Source organism: Danio aesculapii, chromosome 3, assembly GCF_903798145.1.
Source record: "Danio aesculapii chromosome 3, fDanAes4.1, whole genome shotgun sequence".
In the NCBI taxonomy this organism is placed as follows: Eukaryota; Metazoa; Chordata; class Actinopteri; order Cypriniformes; family Danionidae; genus Danio; species Danio aesculapii.
The window spans coordinates 58274459-58291946 of NC_079437.1; the positions used below are offsets into that span (position 1 = coordinate 58274459).

At 42.4% G+C, this 17488-nt stretch overlaps 1 protein-coding gene across 2 annotated transcripts; it reads right to left on the reverse strand.

The window, feature by feature from the left end:
- Nucleotides 1-2240: 2240 nt before the first annotated feature.
- Nucleotides 2241-16105, reverse strand: LOC130221730 (NACHT, LRR and PYD domains-containing protein 3). Of its 2 annotated transcripts, XM_056454313.1 has the most exons (4): nucleotides 14254-16105; nucleotides 12453-12629; nucleotides 9660-9824; nucleotides 2241-2406 (listed from the first exon to the last, which is right to left on the reverse strand). In XM_056454313.1, exons 1-4 carry the CDS (start codon nucleotides 16026-16028, stop codon nucleotides 2241-2243), a joined length of 2283 nt encoding a protein of 760 aa, XP_056310288.1. In that variant the 5' UTR covers nucleotides 16029-16105. The 2 variants fall into 2 exon arrangements, 1 of the variants encoding a protein (XP_056310288.1); XR_008836307.1 differs by lacking the exons at nucleotides 2241-2406; nucleotides 12453-12629; nucleotides 14254-16105 and adding an exon at nucleotides 8963-9118 and having other exon boundaries at nucleotides 9660-9750.
- Between the last annotated feature and the right edge of the window lie 1383 nt (nucleotides 16106-17488).

The following is a 17488-nucleotide window of genomic DNA, read 5'->3' on the forward strand; positions in this document are numbered from 1 at the left end:
ACATCAGAAATTTCAGACATCAGTCTGAAAACCCGTATTAGAAGGAAACAAACAGATATCACTGAGCTCCTGATAACTGAAGCACTGATTAAACACACAAACACAAGCGGCTCTAACAGTGATGCTGGTGAGTTTGAGCTTCAGTTTTCAGAGAGTCAGTGGAGATCTGGACGTTTTAGAAAAAGCTGCCATTGATAAAGTACTGCAGTTATAACAACCTCACGTAATGACAACTAAACATTCAGTATTAATCGACACATTTCTGTGCTGCAGCTAAATATAATTATTTTGATCATCGCCTGATCAAGAGCAAAGCTTTCTGTATCCAGTGTAAAAGACAATTCAGACAGAGACCTACAAGCTGTGCAGAGCAAACACAACACACAACTAGCCAGGTTTCATCAATTGTGATTAAAAAAGACATGTAAATGAATTTTTTTCCAAAGTAGGGCATTTTCAGTATATCACACACACAGAAACAATAATGCATGTGCTATGATGATTTACATCTTCTCCACACCTTCACCAAAGCGGTTAAAGAATCGAGGATGAAGAGAAATCAGCAGGTGAAGCAGAGGGTGAAAGGAGACACTTCATGAAGCAGCAGCAGAGAAATATTACAACATTTCCCGTCTGTTCAGGATTTCAACCATTCAGCACCAGAGCACACACTCCACACAGCAACGTATTGGTGGAGAGGAGACAGAGCCGTGAAGCTGAGAGTGGGGGAACTATGACGTCACCTTGTAGGCTAATCGGCTGCTAGCATAAAACTGGTTCCTTCAATAAAATCCCCATAGGATTTTCCCATAGGCTTTTCGATGATTGCAAATAATAAGCTCTGTGTTCAAACACAGTTCATTACACTTACACGTTTTGTCCAGCAGGATAATCCTCACACGAAAATACAACTTTGAGCACTTTTGGATCTTAAATGCAAACGCAAGAACTGAAAAGCTAACATTAGGCTACAAACGAACTACTGTGCTTTCGGGGCGCTCTCCTGTGACGTCAGCACCGCCCTGCTACGGACAATCTTTTCTATCTTATTTTTAGAAATAATGTCCATGACAGAGTTAATCTCTCTGTTTAATATATTATAATCCACGCTATATATTATAAACAAATAAATACGCAAATACACACGACCTACGTGCCTTTTGGATCGTTTATATGTTAGAAATACATCTGTTTTGCTTTACGGTTGTAAACGTTTTAAAACTGTATGTATAAATGTGCCTACATAGTATTATCATAAGACATATTTAAATAAGTGTATCACTCGCGTGCACACAGCCCGCTTACTGTAACAGTCGAAATGAGGCGCGAGGAGCAGAGGTCTATCAAATGCCTGCAAGTTCCATCATGGACACAGAACAACATTCAGTATTTTTTTATGTCACGAAGTACAGCGAAAAGCAGCCCATACAGTCACATCTGCTATACATTTTAAGGAGGAGTGTAAATATTGCAGTTATGACAGAGTTAAATGTGTCCAGATGAAGAATAAAACAGATGAAAAATCACTTGATCACGATAAAATGAGTTAATATGTAGGTATTTTCACACATTTATTGACACGTTTGCATTACTGAGAGCAGGAAAGAGACAGGCTGCACTGGTAAGCTGTATCCCCGTCTCTTTAATTAAAATAAACGATCAACAAATGAATCTGTCTTGACAGTCTTTACAAGTGAAGGCATTATCTACACACAATATGAATTCCCAATTAGAAAAATACTACAAACTATAATATACTATTCATGAAAATACTTAAATCACAGAGAAATCCAAATGCCTTAAACACAAGCGAGCTGCGCTCCAGACCAGTTCAGCACGATGACGTATAATGGCTCCGACACCGCCTGTAGTCCCATTTAGCAACTTGATAGCAACAGTCTTTAAAGAAGCGTAAGCGATTTAAAAACTCAAGAGTGTGATGTACCTGATGTGTTTTATGTTGTAGAATAAAATGTGAAAGTATATTGAAGTTGTGTTTATCACGAACCTTATTTAAGCGATTTAACTGAAATCCCATTGAAGAAACCCATTGACTTTGGGACGAGGGAACCAGAACTGCTAAAATGCTAACTCGCTTCTGGGTTTTTGCATACACATTGACGTCATAGTTCCTCCACTCTATTATGATATGAGGATGATTAGATGTCATGATGAAGAGTCTACAGTCTGGAAAAGGCCTCCAGTGGGCTGTTTATCTACTCTTCCTGCAATAAAAGCACTTACTTGAGTTTGTGGAGGTGTTGGAGTTTGTCAGAGAGCAGTTTGAGTCCTGCTTCTCCTGGGTGATTGTAGCTCAGATCCAGCTCTCTCAGGTGTGACGGGTTTGAGCTCAGAGCTGAAGCCAGAGCCGCACAACCTTCCTCTGTCACCAAACAGCCGGATAATCTACAACAACAGCAAGAGCTCATGTTAGTGTGTGAAGGAGTGGATTTTCTGATGGATGTCTGCTCCAGGATGGAGTAACACGTGTCCTTTCTCATGTCTTTATGATTATTAATAAAGTTGAATGTTTAAGGGTCTGGATTATATGATGAGCTGATGAGTGTCGTCCCTCTTCAGAGGAAAACTGAAGTTTTTCTGTGCCACATTATTCGTCTCCTCAGGATCTTCTGGCCAATTCAAGAGGTCACAGAGACGTCTCATGTGGAACTGGACATTTGATGCTGCCTGAACAGCGGTCACTAGATGTGAATATCACTGTGTGTTAAAGAATAAAGGATTTTAATATTCTGTTGTCTGAAAGAAAACTTCTGTGCTTCATTATCTGCCAGTGGAGAGATGTTCATTACTATTCTGATAAGATGCCTGCTGGAGAGTAAGACATCCTTCATGTGTGTGTGTGTGTGTGTGTGTGTGTGTGTGTGTGTGTGTGTGTGTGTTTGAGCTCTTCATTGGTGGAAACATGAAGATGAGCTGAATTTCATTTCTGATCATCCTGACCACAGTGTCACGTGAGAAATAAGAGTACAGAGATAGATCCAAATGCAAGTGATATATTTAATGGTAACCGTGAAAAATAAGCCAACAAGGCTACAAAAAGGGTGAGGACACTGGAACTCTGGAGCAGGGACAGAGGGACGAAACCAATATCAGCAGTCACTCTTCTAGTCCTGAGCACAACACAGATACACATAAGCAAACACAACGAACTGACATCGAGACATAGAAACGTAGCCCAAATATAGGCTCAGTAATGAACCTCAGCTGGTGATCAATCAAACAGCTGAGTGCCGTCATGACACGTGACCAAACAAATACACGTGGAAAAACAAACAACACAAACCCATGTGACAAAACAGATACTCCGGAAAGCGCACAAACCTGCAACCGTGACAATACCCCTCCTCTTAAGAGCACCTCCTGGTGCTCCCAGAAGAGCTTACCTGGCGATTGAATTCATCGATAAGAGAGTGATCCAATATGTCCCTAGCCGGAACCCAACTTCTCTCCTCTGGACCGTAACCTTCCCAGTCCACCAAGTACTGAAATCCTCGCCCCCTCCGTCTAGAATCCAGAATGCGCTTAACCGAATAAACGGTCTCCCCATCTACGAGACGCGGCGGGGGAGGGACCGGACTGGGCGGGTTAATGGCTGTATGAAAAACGGGCTTTAATTTGGAAACATGAAACACGGGATGTATTCTCCTGTACGCTGGAGGAAGTTTGAGGCGGACTGCCACCGGACTAATGATTTTGGTGACAGTGAATGGGCCAATAAATTTAGGTGCAAGTTTATTACATACGGAACGCAAGGGAATATTCTTGGTTGAAAGCCACACTTTTTGACCGACGACGTAAACGGGAGGCTTAGACCGGTGGCGATCAGCTTTAGCCTTGGTGCGCGCACCCACTTGGAGGAGGGTCTGTCTGGCCCTGTTCCAAGTGCGTCGGCACCTCTGGACAAAGGCGTGAGCGGAGGGGACCGCGACTTCGGATTCCAGACTGGGAAAAACTGGTGGCTGGTAACCTAAACTACACTGAAACGGAGAAAGGCCCGTGGCAGACACTGGTAATGAGTTGTGTGCGTACTCCACCCATGGGAGCTGCTGACTCCAAGAGGTGGGATTCTGGGAAACCAAACAACGTAACATACGCTCGAGATCTTGGTTGGCCCTTTCAGTCTGTCCGTTACTCTGAGGATGGAAACCAGAAGAAAGACTTACAGACGCCCCCAATAAGCGACAAAATTCTCTCCAAAATTTAGAGACAAACTGAGGCCCCTGTCAGAAACCACGTCCGTCGGGAGGCCATGAATGCGAAAGACGTGATTTATGACAGCATCCGCTGTCTCTCTGGCTGAGGGTAATTTGGGCAGAGGGATAAAGTGAGTAGCCTTCGAGAACCGGTCCACCACGGTCAAAACAGCCGTATTGCCACCAGATGGCGGGAGACCTGTGACAAAATCTAGCGAAATGTGCGACCAGGGTCTCGAAGGCACTGACAGAGGATGAAGGAGTCCAGCGGGAGGTCGATTAGAAGTCTTAGAAACAGCACAAACGGAACAGGCCAAAACAAACTCACGTATATCCCGTGCCATAGCTGGCCACCAGAATCGCTGTTTAACCAAAAATATAGTACGACTCACCCCAGGATGACAAGCCACTTTGGAGGAATGTCCCCATCGAATGACGTCAGACCGAATCTCCTCCGGCACAAACAAGCGGCTGGGTGGGCATCCGGCCGGGGGCGTTACCCCATCTAGGGCTGTGCGAACCCTGCTCTCGATCTCCCAAGTCACCGCAGAAATACAAATCCTCTGAGGAACGATGGGCTCAAGAGACGTATTGCGCTCGGAAAAATCGAAAAGACGGGATAACGCATCGGGTTTGATGTTCTTAGAACCCGGTCGATAAGAGATGGTAAAGTCGAATCGTCCGAAAAATAATGCCCACCGAGCCTGCCTGGAGCTAAGTCGTTTGGCAGACTTGATGTATTCAAGGTTCTTATGGTCGGTCCAAACGATAAAGGGAACCCCCGAACCCTCCAACCAATGACGCCACTCCTCCAAAGCGAGTTTGACAGCCAACAACTCCCTATTACCAATGTCGTAATTACGTTCTGCGGGAGATAATCGGTGTGAAAAAAACGCGCAAGGATGAATTCTGTCATCCGAGGATGCACGCTGGGACAGGATAGCGCCCACCCCCACCTCTGACGCGTCAACCTCCACCACAAACTGCCGGGAGGGATCAGGAGTCACCAGAATGGGGGCTGAAACAAAGCGGCCCTTTAATTTTGTGAATGCAGCCTGTGCTGCACTCGACCACCTGAAGGAAGTCTTGGAGGAGGTTAAGGATGTCAGAGGGGCGGCGAGCTGGCTGAAATTGCGAATAAAACCCCGGTAAAAATTGGCGAAACCCAGAAATCTCTGCAGGGCCTTACGAGACTCCGGAATTGGCCAATTCACCACAGCCTGAATCTTCTCTGGATCCATGCGCACCCCCTCGACCGACACAATGTGTCCTAAAAAAGGAACAGACTGTGCATGAAACACGCATTTCTCCGCCTTGACAAAAAGCCCATTCTCTAGCAGCCTCTGAAGCACTCGCCTGACGTGCTGCACATGTTCCTGGAGAGAACGGGAAAAAATCAGAATGTCATCCAGGTAGACATAAATAAACTGATCTATCATATCTCGCAACACATCATTAACGAGTGCTTGGAAAACTGCGGGGGCGTTGGAAAGCCCAAAAGGGAGAACACAATATTCAAAATGACCCCTGGGGGTATTAAATGCAGTTTTCCATTCATGACCCTGCTTAATGCGAACCAAATGATATGCGTTGCGGAGATCTAATTTCGTGAAAAAAGATGCCCCCTGCAGACGCTCGAACGCTGAAGACATCAGCGGCAAAGGATAAGTATTCTTCACCGTGATGTTGTTCAACCCTCGATAATCTATGCAAGGACGAAGAGACCCATCTTTCTTTTTCACGAAAAGAACCCCGCCCCCGCCGGTGAAGAAGAAGGGCGAATGATCTTAGCCGCTAGAGAATCAGAAATGTATTTCTCCATGGCCTCCCTCTCAGGAATAGAAAGAGAGTATAGTTTGCCTTTAGGCGGAGATGTACCTGGCAATAAATCTATAGCACAGTCATAGGGACGATGAGGAGGCAGAGAAGCAGCCCGAGACTTACTGAACACTCTCTTCAGGTCAAGGTACTCACTGGGCACGTTTGACAGGTCCATGCGCTCCTCCTGAAACACAGAACAAGACACAGCAGAACGAGCAGACGAAAGACAAGACTCATGACAGTTCTCACTCCATGAAAATATAGTATTAAGACCCCAGTTAATGTGAGGCTTATGGAGGATCAGCCAAGGATGACCTAAAACCACTGGTGTGTTAGCACAGTCTGTTAAAAAGAAAGATATATTTTCAACATGATTTCCGGACGTGATCATCTTTATGGGTTTAGTGGAGTGAGTGATATTGGGAAGGGAAAGTCCGCTGAGGGCGCGTACTGCAATGGGTTGTGAAAGGGTGTTAACCGGAAGTTTAAAACTGAAAGCGAAACTGGAATCAATGAAATTCCCCTCTGCCCCGGAATCAACAAGGGCATGGGTGTTCTGGCTTCCGGAACCCCATGATAAAGTGACGGGCAACAAGGTAGCCGCCGCAGAGGGTTTATCCAGATTAATTTCACCCATCAGTAACCTCTTACCTACTGATGGGTGTTGTCTTTTACTGGACAGGAAACCACACGATGTCCCGTGCCACCACAGTAAAGGCAGAGTCCCTCCTCTCTCCGTCGGCGCTTCTCCTGCACGGACAAGCGGGACCTGCCCACCTGCATCGGTTCCGGGTCAGCGCTTCCCACTTCCGGCGCCGCAGCCAAAACCGGAGGACCAGAGACCGGCTCCAAAAACCTGACCTGCTGCCTGCGATTCTCTCGGCGGAGCAATCGGGCGTCCACCCGAACTGCCAGATCCACTAATTCGTCCAAGGTCTTTGGAAGATCTGCAGTATAGATCTCGTCCTGAAGACGCTCGGATAGTCCATGCAGGAACATGTCCCACTGCGCCTCCTCGTTCCAGCCGCACTCAGCCGCCAAAGTCCGAAACTCAATAGAGTAGTCCGCCACGCTCCGATTTCCCTGACGGAGTTCAGCGAGGATTCGGGCGGCCTCTCTCCCGGAAGCGGCCCGATCAAACACCTTCTTAAGCTCTTTGGAGAACAGCTCGAAGGTAGAACAGCATGGCAGTTTCTGTTCCCAGGCTGTAGTTCCCCATTGAGCCGCCTTACCCGAAAGGAGAGTGATGACAAAGGCAACCTTAGCCTGCTCCGTGGCGAACAACGACGGTTGCAACGTGATGTACAAGGAACACTTGGAGAGAAAGGACCGGCATAGGTGAGGCTCTCCGGAATAGCAGGTTGGAGGAGGAAGGCGAGGTTCAACAAGGCGATTAGTAGTCGTTGGTGCTGGCAACACTACAGGGGCTGGTGCGGTCTCAGCTTGTGTGCGCTCCTGTAACCAGCTGTTGGACCTGCGTGGTGAGCAAGGAGACCTGGCCGACCAGAGCCTGAATCGCCTGAGCGGTGGTAGCTAATGCCTCATCCTGCCGGTCAATCCTGGCATTACTGATTGAGACGAACTCAGAGATCTGGGATGCACTCGCTGGATCCATGACAAGGTCAGTTCGTTCTGTCACGTGAGAAATAAGAGTACAGAGATAGATCCAAATGCAAGTGATATATTTAATGGTAACCGTGAAAAATAAGCCAACAAGGCTACAAAAAGGGTGAGGACACTGGAACTCTGGAGCAGGGACAGAGGGACGAAACCAATATCAGCAGTCACTCTTCTAGTCCTGAGCACAACACAGATACACATAAGCAAACACAACGAACTGACATCGAGACATAGAAACGTAGCCCAAATATAGGCTCAGTAATGAACCTCAGCTGGTAATCATTCATCCATTCATCTTCTTTTCGGACACATTTAGTTAAATAGTGAAGTTTTCTTTACTCAGGTTAAAGTTGACAGAACTTGACAATACAAGTGTAATGGATGTGGTCCAAGAGCGTACTCACACTATGCCATCTGAACCGTGCTCAGGCCCATTTCCTAGATCGTTTGAGAAGTGTGAGTGCTCTGAGTCGGGCTCAGGAACGGTATAGTTGGCCGGTCCTGTCCCGGTTGTAAGAGGCGTGTTGTATTCCGACTCCTTATCAATTAGAAATGATCAGACGGGAGGTTTTGAATATCAGAAAATTTATTCTTCATAATAAAGCAGAGAAACAGCAGAGCAGACTTCTCTCTTTCTCCTTCTCGGCTTTATTATGGAGAATAATTACTGAACCACCATGCCACCCCCATACTTGATGTTACTTGCCTTAAATGAATCAGGATGACTAATGGACCGTGGTTCATTTAACACTAAAAACAGGTTTCTGAAGTCTGCAAATACAAATTTCACCACAGAATCTGAGAAGAACCTCAGACAAACACACAGCACAGCATTACAATGAGAAAATGATGGCCAGTGATGCCAAATACACTTGAATGTTTCCAGCCCAAACGCACCAAAAAACAGCACCTAAAACTAAAAGTGAGCAGGTACACACACTTATGATAACTGATTGGACAATAATTATTTACAGTGCATACAATAATTAAAACAACACGTTGCTCTATTAACTAACTATGAATAATGTCAGACTAGACTGTATAGCTGTATATTAGCTAACAGAGCAACATGTTGTTTTAATTATAGCTGTCAGAAGACACAGGAAGAGAAAGCACTGCCTGTGTTTTACTAATTCTACATATTGTTTTGTTGTAATTGTGAATATATATTTAAAAATAGACGTTTTTCAGTTTTCACATCTGTGTTCGTCTAATCAGTATAATAAAAATGACAGTATGTTAAGCTCCTTTTATTGATTTTATGGCTGAACCCTGGGGGGTTTAAGTACCTTAGTATGGCGAGTTGACGGTTTAGACTCTTCAGTCCAGCACAGATCAGCTTCACTCCTGAATCCTGCAGCTCATTGTTACTCAGGTCCAGCTCTCTCAGGGAGGAGTTTAATAATTGTAGAGCCGAAGACAGAACTTCACAGCACTGATCAGTGAGATTACAGCCTGACAATCTGAAAACACAATGACTCTGGTTATAAGACATACTGGTGTGCTGATGTAGAGGTCTGCACCCAACCAGATTTCTTACGGCGCGGGAATAAATTTCTGAATAAAGCGTGGGAGCGGTCGGTACCTGGTGTAATTTGACGGAAGCGTGTGGTCTAACAATATCGCTCCTGACTCCCGAGCGAGCGAGCGCACGTATGTAGGTGTGTAAATGAGAGAGCGTGATGCTGGGTGTCACTTGTTTATTGCTTTCTACGTGTGTGTATGTGTGTGAATGAGAGAGAGAGCGTGATGCTGTGTGTCACTTGCTTGGTGCTGTGTGTTTATGTGCATGTGTGTTTATACAGACAGCTTGTTATAGTCTGTCTGGACTCTGTATCATGTAGCTGGGTGGTTTAGGATTTGCTTCTCTGTTCGCGAACACATCCCCCCCCCACCCCCTTTACGCCTTTACTAGATTAAAACACATCTTTTAACACAATAAATCATGCTAGTTATGATAATTTAGAGGTGTTTTTGATATATAAATCAATATGAAGCACAAACCTCAGTATGTTGAGTTGACTCTTCAGTCCAGCACAGATCAGCTTCACTCCTGAATCCTGCAGTTTATTGTTACTCAGGTCCAGCTCTCTCAGGGGGGAGTTTGATGATTGTAGAGCAGAAGACAGAACTTCACAGCACTTATCAGTGAGATTACAGCCAGGCAATCTAAACGGGGGTCATGAGAAAATGTCTTTTACACTGTGTAGCTACTAACAATGCAATATTTACATTGTTTCATGTTTGTTTTTTGTGTTGGCAATGTTAAACTAAATAAATGACACACCTCATTTGACATTTTCTTATTTCCTACTTGAAGCATTTCCTAGTTGGTCATAATTTTGCTGCTTTTGATTTAAAATGGCCATAGTGAAGTGTAAAATTTCACAAAAATCTAAGATGCTGGTCTCATGTCAATGCCATTTCCAACAACAACTCTTTCATATTAATCTACTGTTATTATTAAATAAATAATATGTAATAATGCTAATGTTTCAGAAGAGATCAAGCTTGTGCGTTAACAGCTATATAAACATTAAATGTTTAGCTCACTAGAAACTAAAGTTCACTAATAATTGAATTCCACTCCACCCAAACCTGTCTTTGTTTGAGCATGGACAGAAGTGTAAGGCAGAGCGACAGCCTTATTTACCCAACAAGTTCTTCAATCTTTACATTCATAAAAGCTATAAAACACATAAAAGCTACAAAAAAAACAACAACATCAAATTTGCTCAAATCTCCTTTGGTGTTGCATTATCTGTTCTAATCATCCCAATATCTGCTTGATCATTTTCCCACTCGACTCCCTCAGGCAACGTCTACTTCAGTTAAACCTGTGCTCACTCACATTACTAACACAACAGCTTAGTCTTGCAAATCCAAGTGTGTCTGTATGTGGACTGCCAGACAGGGGCATAACATGAAGGGGCGTAACTTGTAGTAGGTTAGAGGCGTAACTTGTAGTCGGTTAGAGGTGTAACTTGTAGTAGGTTAGAGGCGTAACTTGTAGTAGGTTAGAGGTGTAACTTGTAGTAGGTTAGAGGTGTAACTTGTAGAAGGTTAGAGGCGTAACTTGTAGTAGGTTAGAGGTGTAACTTGTAGTAGGTTAGAGGTGTAACTTGTAGTAGGTTAGAGGTGTAACTTGTAGTAGGTTAGAGGTGTAACTTGTAGTAGGTTAGAGGTGTAACTTGTAGTAGGTTAGAGGCGTAACTTGCGTTTATCAAGATCCCATTTAACCATGCGAGATGTCACAACGTGATGTGGTTGACAAGATGGAGGAAATACTTAGATGTTAAAAACGGTGATGGTTGGGTTTAGGTGTGGAGTAGGTGTAGATGTTAATAACTGATGTACCATCTTGCCGACAACATAGTTTTGACATGTGGGTCTCCATAACTTCAAGTTATGCCACTAACATACTACAAGTTACGCCCATTCATGTTATACCCCTGTCTTGCAGTGCACAGACAGACCTTACTCAAATCTGCCTTATGCAACATTAAAAAAATTAGACCCGTTTTATCAGAGTAAAACATCTAGTTCAAGCTTACTACTCTCTCCAGGCTGGACTTTAGCAAAGTTCTCTTGGCAGGCCTGTCAGTCAGTAATATCAAGCCTCTGCAATTGATCCAGAAAACAGCAGCAAGAATAGTCTTCAACCAGCCAATTAAAGAGCATGCCTCATGTACATTTCTTCATCAGTTTGTAATTGTAGCCAATAGTGGATCGCATCAAATTATTCACCAAAATACCTAAACTTGCTAGTTCAGACTAACGTGCCCTTAAAATTTAAACAAGCATAAAATAAGACCAATAGAAAGGTATATAAGGTTATAAAGCTATCATGACACCTCCTGAAATTATTCTACTGTATAGCCCTGCTTGGTGGAGCTCAACATACAGCAGGCAAAAAAGCATTGAACATGTCACCATTTTACTCAAAACAGTTTCTAAAGTTGCTGTTGATTTGAAATTTTCCCCAGAAGTTGGTAAAAGCCAAAGTAACCCATATATAAAAAAGCAAGACTAAGATATAAATTATATTATGTGTAATAAAATGAAATGTTAAAGGCGAAAAAATGTTGAATACATGAAAAAAGGAGGAGTAAAAAGGCATGGAGAGCCCAGACAGCAGCTGGAATCTCTGTTTTTAGAGAGCAATCCTGCCACTCGTCAGTGTAAATGAATATTAGCTGCTTTAGTCTCAACACCTACATTACCAGGAGAATGAAGATGTAACCAGGGTGGACATTTCAGTAAGAAAATGATCCAAACACAAAAAGGAAACTCTCAGTTGATTTCAGAAATATAAAGTAAAGCTGCTAGAATGGCTCAGCCTGACTTGAATCCAACACAAACAATAACTAAACATCAGTTTATAGCCACACCAATAGAAAGTGAACATTTGGAGACTATTAAAAACTGATAAAACAATAATAAATCAAATCCCACCTGAGCAAAGCATCAGACTCTAATCTCAATATAAGAGGCTTCTTGAAGTGGCCATTACCAAAAAAAAGGCCTTTTGTACAAAGTTTTAAATATATTTCTGTAGTTCAGTACTTTCTCCTTGTGTCGTATCATTGTTATTACACATCATTTCAGATTTTTCATTTGTGGTTTGGATATTTACCAAAATCTGGTTGGTCTATTTCACGTTAACAACTCCTTTAGAGATAAATTTTCAGGAATAATCATGACGTGTTCAATACTTATTTTACCATCTGTAAATGCTCTTTGCTTGCATGCTGTTGTTTTTAAACTCAGACTAGTCAAACATCTCTCCTTTCATACCTCAGTGTGTTGAGTCGACAGTTTAGACTCTTCAGTCCAGCACAGATCAGCTTCACTCCTGAATCCTGCAGTTTATTGTTGTTACTCAGGTCCAGCTCTCTCAGTGAGGAGTTTGATGATTGTAGAACTGAAGCCATGACTTCACAGTGCTGATCAGTGAGATCACAGCCTGACAGTCTGGAAAAGAAAGTTATATTAGGTAATATATGTGTGTGCATACTGTAAGTGTTGCTATCAGATAGATTCTTCGATCTCAGGGTGATCAGCTCCATCTTAAATGATTGTGCGGTTGATTTTTCTTGTCACTGCCTTCACAGCAGGAAGACCAGCAGAAAAACAAAGTGTCTCAGAAGTTTTATTTTATGAGCATTTGCTACCATTCAATAAACACAGGCAGATTTTTTTGTATATTTTGATAACATTATGGAATACATTTTTTAATGAGTTAGCTCTGGCAGCACGGCGGCTCAGTGGTCACTAGCACTGTCCGGCTTCCCCCACAGTAAAAAACTTGTGCTACAGTTGAATTGGGTAAAACAAATTGGCTGTAGTTTACAGTATGAGTGATTGTGTGTGAGATCGTATGGGTGTTTCCCAGTATAGGTGGCGATGCTTCATAGGACTTAGGGCCGGTTGCACCAGCAGTGCATAGATTAAAACATGCGTCTTTCTGCTTGCCTGGGAATGCCTTTGGATGCCCCATGAGGAGCTGGAGGAAGTGTTTGGGTAGAGGCAAGTTCAGGGGTTCCCTGCGACCCAGCCACAGATAAATGGTTGAAAATGGGTTGATGAATGGATTTTTTAAATGGACTATTTATTATTAACACATGAACTACAAAACAAAAGCTTCAGAGAGGGAGGTTGTGGCACTTCCAGCATTAAAATCAAGATGAGCTTTTTTTTTCACTAAGGTAGAACCGTAAAAATGATATTTAGATGAAGCCATGGTCCTCCTTTAAGCATATACAAATATACAAACCAAATACAAACCCATATCACTCTCACTTTGATATTTGTGACTGCTGAGGACATAATCAAGTGTAATGAAGTGATAAACTGCACAAAAGAAAACGTTATTCACAACACCAGGCAAATGCTGCTGGATAATGCCTGATGAGCTATATTAATTTCAGTGAACTCGGGAAATCAGCTGGATGAACCGGCCCATCGGTTTAAAAACTGAACAATCTGAAAGTTCAACTTAAGCCAGCTCAGATATTTCAATTACTTAATTAAAGCTCACATTAGTGGTTACAGCAGCTCTTAAGTCACCAGTTCACTGAAATGAGAAAAAAATGTTTGGAGGGTTTGGACTAAACAGAAAAGATATTTCTTTTTTCTTTCAGACCAAAACTATTGGTTAAAAACCATTTCAATTAAATGTATATGCACGCAATTGACTAGTATGTTAATCTCAAACACACTTCATCCAGTTACCAGAAGTGAACTGTCTGAAAGAACCGTCAGTTAATATTGTAAGAGCTCAGATTTATTATTAAGAGCCGTAAATAAGCACTTCAAGTTTACCAATACCAGACATTTTTACTCTCCTTCCCAAAGAGCATCAGATAAAAATGGACTTTATTGTTCTACTGAAGATAAATGCGCCCCAACACAAGCTTTGCTCATCTTCTCAATCAAAGATAGGGCACTTGATTCATGGTAATCAGCTCATTAGTAGAGAGCAGAGAATCATAAAAAGAAAGGAGACATGCAGTGTAGGAGAAGCTCCATGAACCTGGTTTAGAAAAAACTTGTGTGATGTGTTCATATTATAATATTATTGAATTATTACACTCACAGAGCTGTTCTGCAGTTCCTCATAGCTGGTAACAGTCTCCTTCTCCCCTCTGATGAGGATAAGATGTTGTACTTTTTAAGATCTAACACATCCAGCACCTCCTCTGACATCAGGAGCATGTTTGCCAGAGTTGAGCACTGAGCAAGAGAAAGATTTTTGTTGTTTGTTTCAGAGTTTAAAAATTTCTGCATTTCTTCAACAAGAGAATTATCCTTCATCTCAATCAAGCAGTGTGAGAGATTCATCCATCTTTCAGGACTGATGTTGTTTTTTTGTCCTCGTTTGAGGTTGTGGATTATTTTCTTGATGCTCTCTGGGTCGTTCTCTGTGTGTTTCAGCAGATCCTGTAAGAGTCTCTGATTGGACTCCAGTGAGACGCCATGAAGAAATCGCAGGAACAGATCCAGGTGTCCAGTTTTACTGTTCAAGGCTTTGTTCATCGCTCCTTTCAGAAGCACATCCAGAGGAACTTTCTCACTCTGAGTTCTGTGTTTTCCTGTGAGGAACATCTTCATCACCTCAGTGTTGTTGTGTAAATAGCAGTAAAACACATACAGTGCTGCAAAACACTCCTGAAAGCTCAGATGAACAAAGCTGTAAACCTTCCTCTGATAAATCACAGATTCCTCTCTGAAGATCTCAGTGCAGATCCCAGAATACACTGAGGCGTCAGCGACGTCTATCCCGCTCTCAATCAGGTCCTCCTCGTAGAACATCACATTGCCCTTCATCAGCTGATTGAAAGCCAGTTCAGCAAGTTTCACAATCACGTCTCTGTTGGACTGCAGGAGTTTCTCTGGATCTCTCTCTTCATACTTCTGCTTCCTCATGTGTGTCTGAATGAGGAGGAAGTGGATGTACATCTCAGTCAGAGTTTGAGGGATTTCTGCACTCAGATCTTGTTTCAGGATGCTCTGAAGCACAGTGGCTGAGATCCAGCAGAAGACAGGTATGTGGCACATGATGTGAAGGCTTCTTGCTCTTCTGATGTGGGAGATGATTCTGCTGGCTTGATCTTCACCTCTGATTCTCTTCCTGAAATATTCCTCCTTCTGAGGGTCATTGAAGCCCTGAATCTCCGTCACGAGGCTGATGTGTTTTGAGGGGATCTGATTGGCTGCTGCTGGTCTGCTGGTGATCCAGATGAGAGCAGAGGGAAGCAGATCTCCTTTCATGAGGTTGGACATCAACACACTCACTGATGAAGCTTCAGTCACATCAGAAACTTTCTGACAGGCTGAAAACATCAGTGTGATTCTGCTTTCATCCAGACCATCAAAGATGAACACAACTTTACACTCCTCATAAATCTGTGAGTCCAGATGCTGAAGTTCAGGATGAAAGTCCAGCAGAAGTGTGTGAAGACTGTACTGATGATCTTTAATCAAGTTCAGCTCTCTGAATGGAAACACAAAGATGAAATCTACATCCTGATTGGCTTTTCCCTCGGCCCAGTCCAGAATGAACTTCTGCACAGAGACGGTTTTTCCAATTCCAGCGATGCCTTTAGTGAGAACAGTCTTGATCTGCTCTTTCTCCTCTCTGCTCTTCTCCTCATCTCCTGCTTCAGCTGAAGGGTTAAAGATGTCATTGCAGTTGATTGGAGTGTCTTGGAGAGTCTTGTATCTCTTCTCCATCTGCAGCACCTCATGTTCTTCATTCACTCCTTCACGCTCTCCCTCTATGATGTACAGCTGTGTGTAAATGCTGTTCAGGAGGGTTTGATTCTGCTGGAGTTTCACTCCCTCAAATAAGCTCTCGTACTTGATCTTCATGATGGTTTTGTGCTGCTCTTTGACTCTCTGAAGATCATCATGAAGACTGAAGTGACTCTGACTGGAGAAGAATGTGCAGGTCTGAAGCTCAGCTCTCTCACTACTGAACACACACAACACAGAAACACACACACATGAATATATAACAATGAATTAAAACATATTTAAACATCTCTAAACTATCTGATTTTAAATCATGCCCCATATATACACACTCATGCATGTACACTCGGCTTATATGCATCTAGAAAACATGCATACCAATATATTTGTGACTGATCTAAAGTTTGTTGTTGCTAACATGCTAATGACTTCACATCATGCTCATGTCATGCTCAGTCTTCCAGTGGTGTTTTCAGTCCTGAGTGACAGTGCTTCAGTATATTTTATCATTTACCCAGCGCTCCACTAGGAACTTTTATGAGTGTGTACATTCAAATTACTTTGATTACATTAAAATGACATTACAAAGTATTAGTTTTGTCACACCCACACAGGGTCAAAGTTCACAGCTTCATTACTGAGCAGGGGTGGATTATTCATAGATCTGCTGCTCTTCATGGACACACAGCTGGACAGTGGAGACGCTGCTCTCTTTCTGCTTCTGCTGACGATACTGAAAAAAAGACAGAAATATTTCAGACTGGTTCCCTAAAGATGATCTGTCTGCTCCTTTATTTAAACACTGATTAACACATTATTTACAGTAGTAAATACTTTTGTGCAGTAATAGCATACAGTTGAAGAGAGAAAGAGGATTTATTAATCGGTTTCTTTAAAAGGACACGTTTCTTTATGATGAAATGAAAGAAGCACAAATTAAAGCGCTAATAGCTCTGAAGAGACAGTCGGTCAGTCATTTCCTATAATATAGTGTGTGGAAAAAAGCTTGTGAACCGAACAGTCAGTTATGTTTTATGTTCAGCATAAGAATAAAAGTTGCTCTGACACAACTTGAGGCACTAAATAACTGAAGTTTCATTTTTCACTGAACTATCTTTAATAATTTATAAGCTTAGTGTGATTAATCAATACGGGTCAATGGAGCTTTACATTATAAACCCACTTGACAACAATATAATTTCTCTTGAGGATTATTAGAAACTTGAAATTGATATATATATATATATATATATATATATATATATATATATATATATATATATATATATATATATATATATGTGTGTGTGTGTGTGTTTTCTTATATTATGTAAGTACACATATTTTTGTAGCTTTTCAAACAACTTTAAACAGTGACTGGACACGGCACTGACCTCAGACCTGTAAATCACATCACCTATCCAGTTACGATAGATAATCCGCCATTTACTAATGTCCACATTTCAGAGAAAATCACTTCTTTAAATGATTCACCACAACATTTTCCCACCCACAGCACACAGTGAATGATACTCACACAGACTCAGATCTCACAGCAGATCCACCACTGAGATCAG

Coding starts and splice junctions, on each gene's coding strand:
- LOC130221730 (XM_056454313.1), bottom strand. CDS start 16,028: ATGAAGATCAAGTACGAGAGCTTATTTGAGGGAGTGAAACTCCAGCAG. Junction 9,825..12,452: donor TGTCGACTCAACACACTGAG/GTATGAAAGGAG, acceptor ACCCCCGTTTAG/ATTGCCTGGCTGTAATCTCA. Junction 2,407..9,659: donor AGTCAACTCAACATACTGAG/GTTTGTGCTTCA, acceptor CTGTTGTTGTAG/ATTATCCGGCTGTTTGGTGA.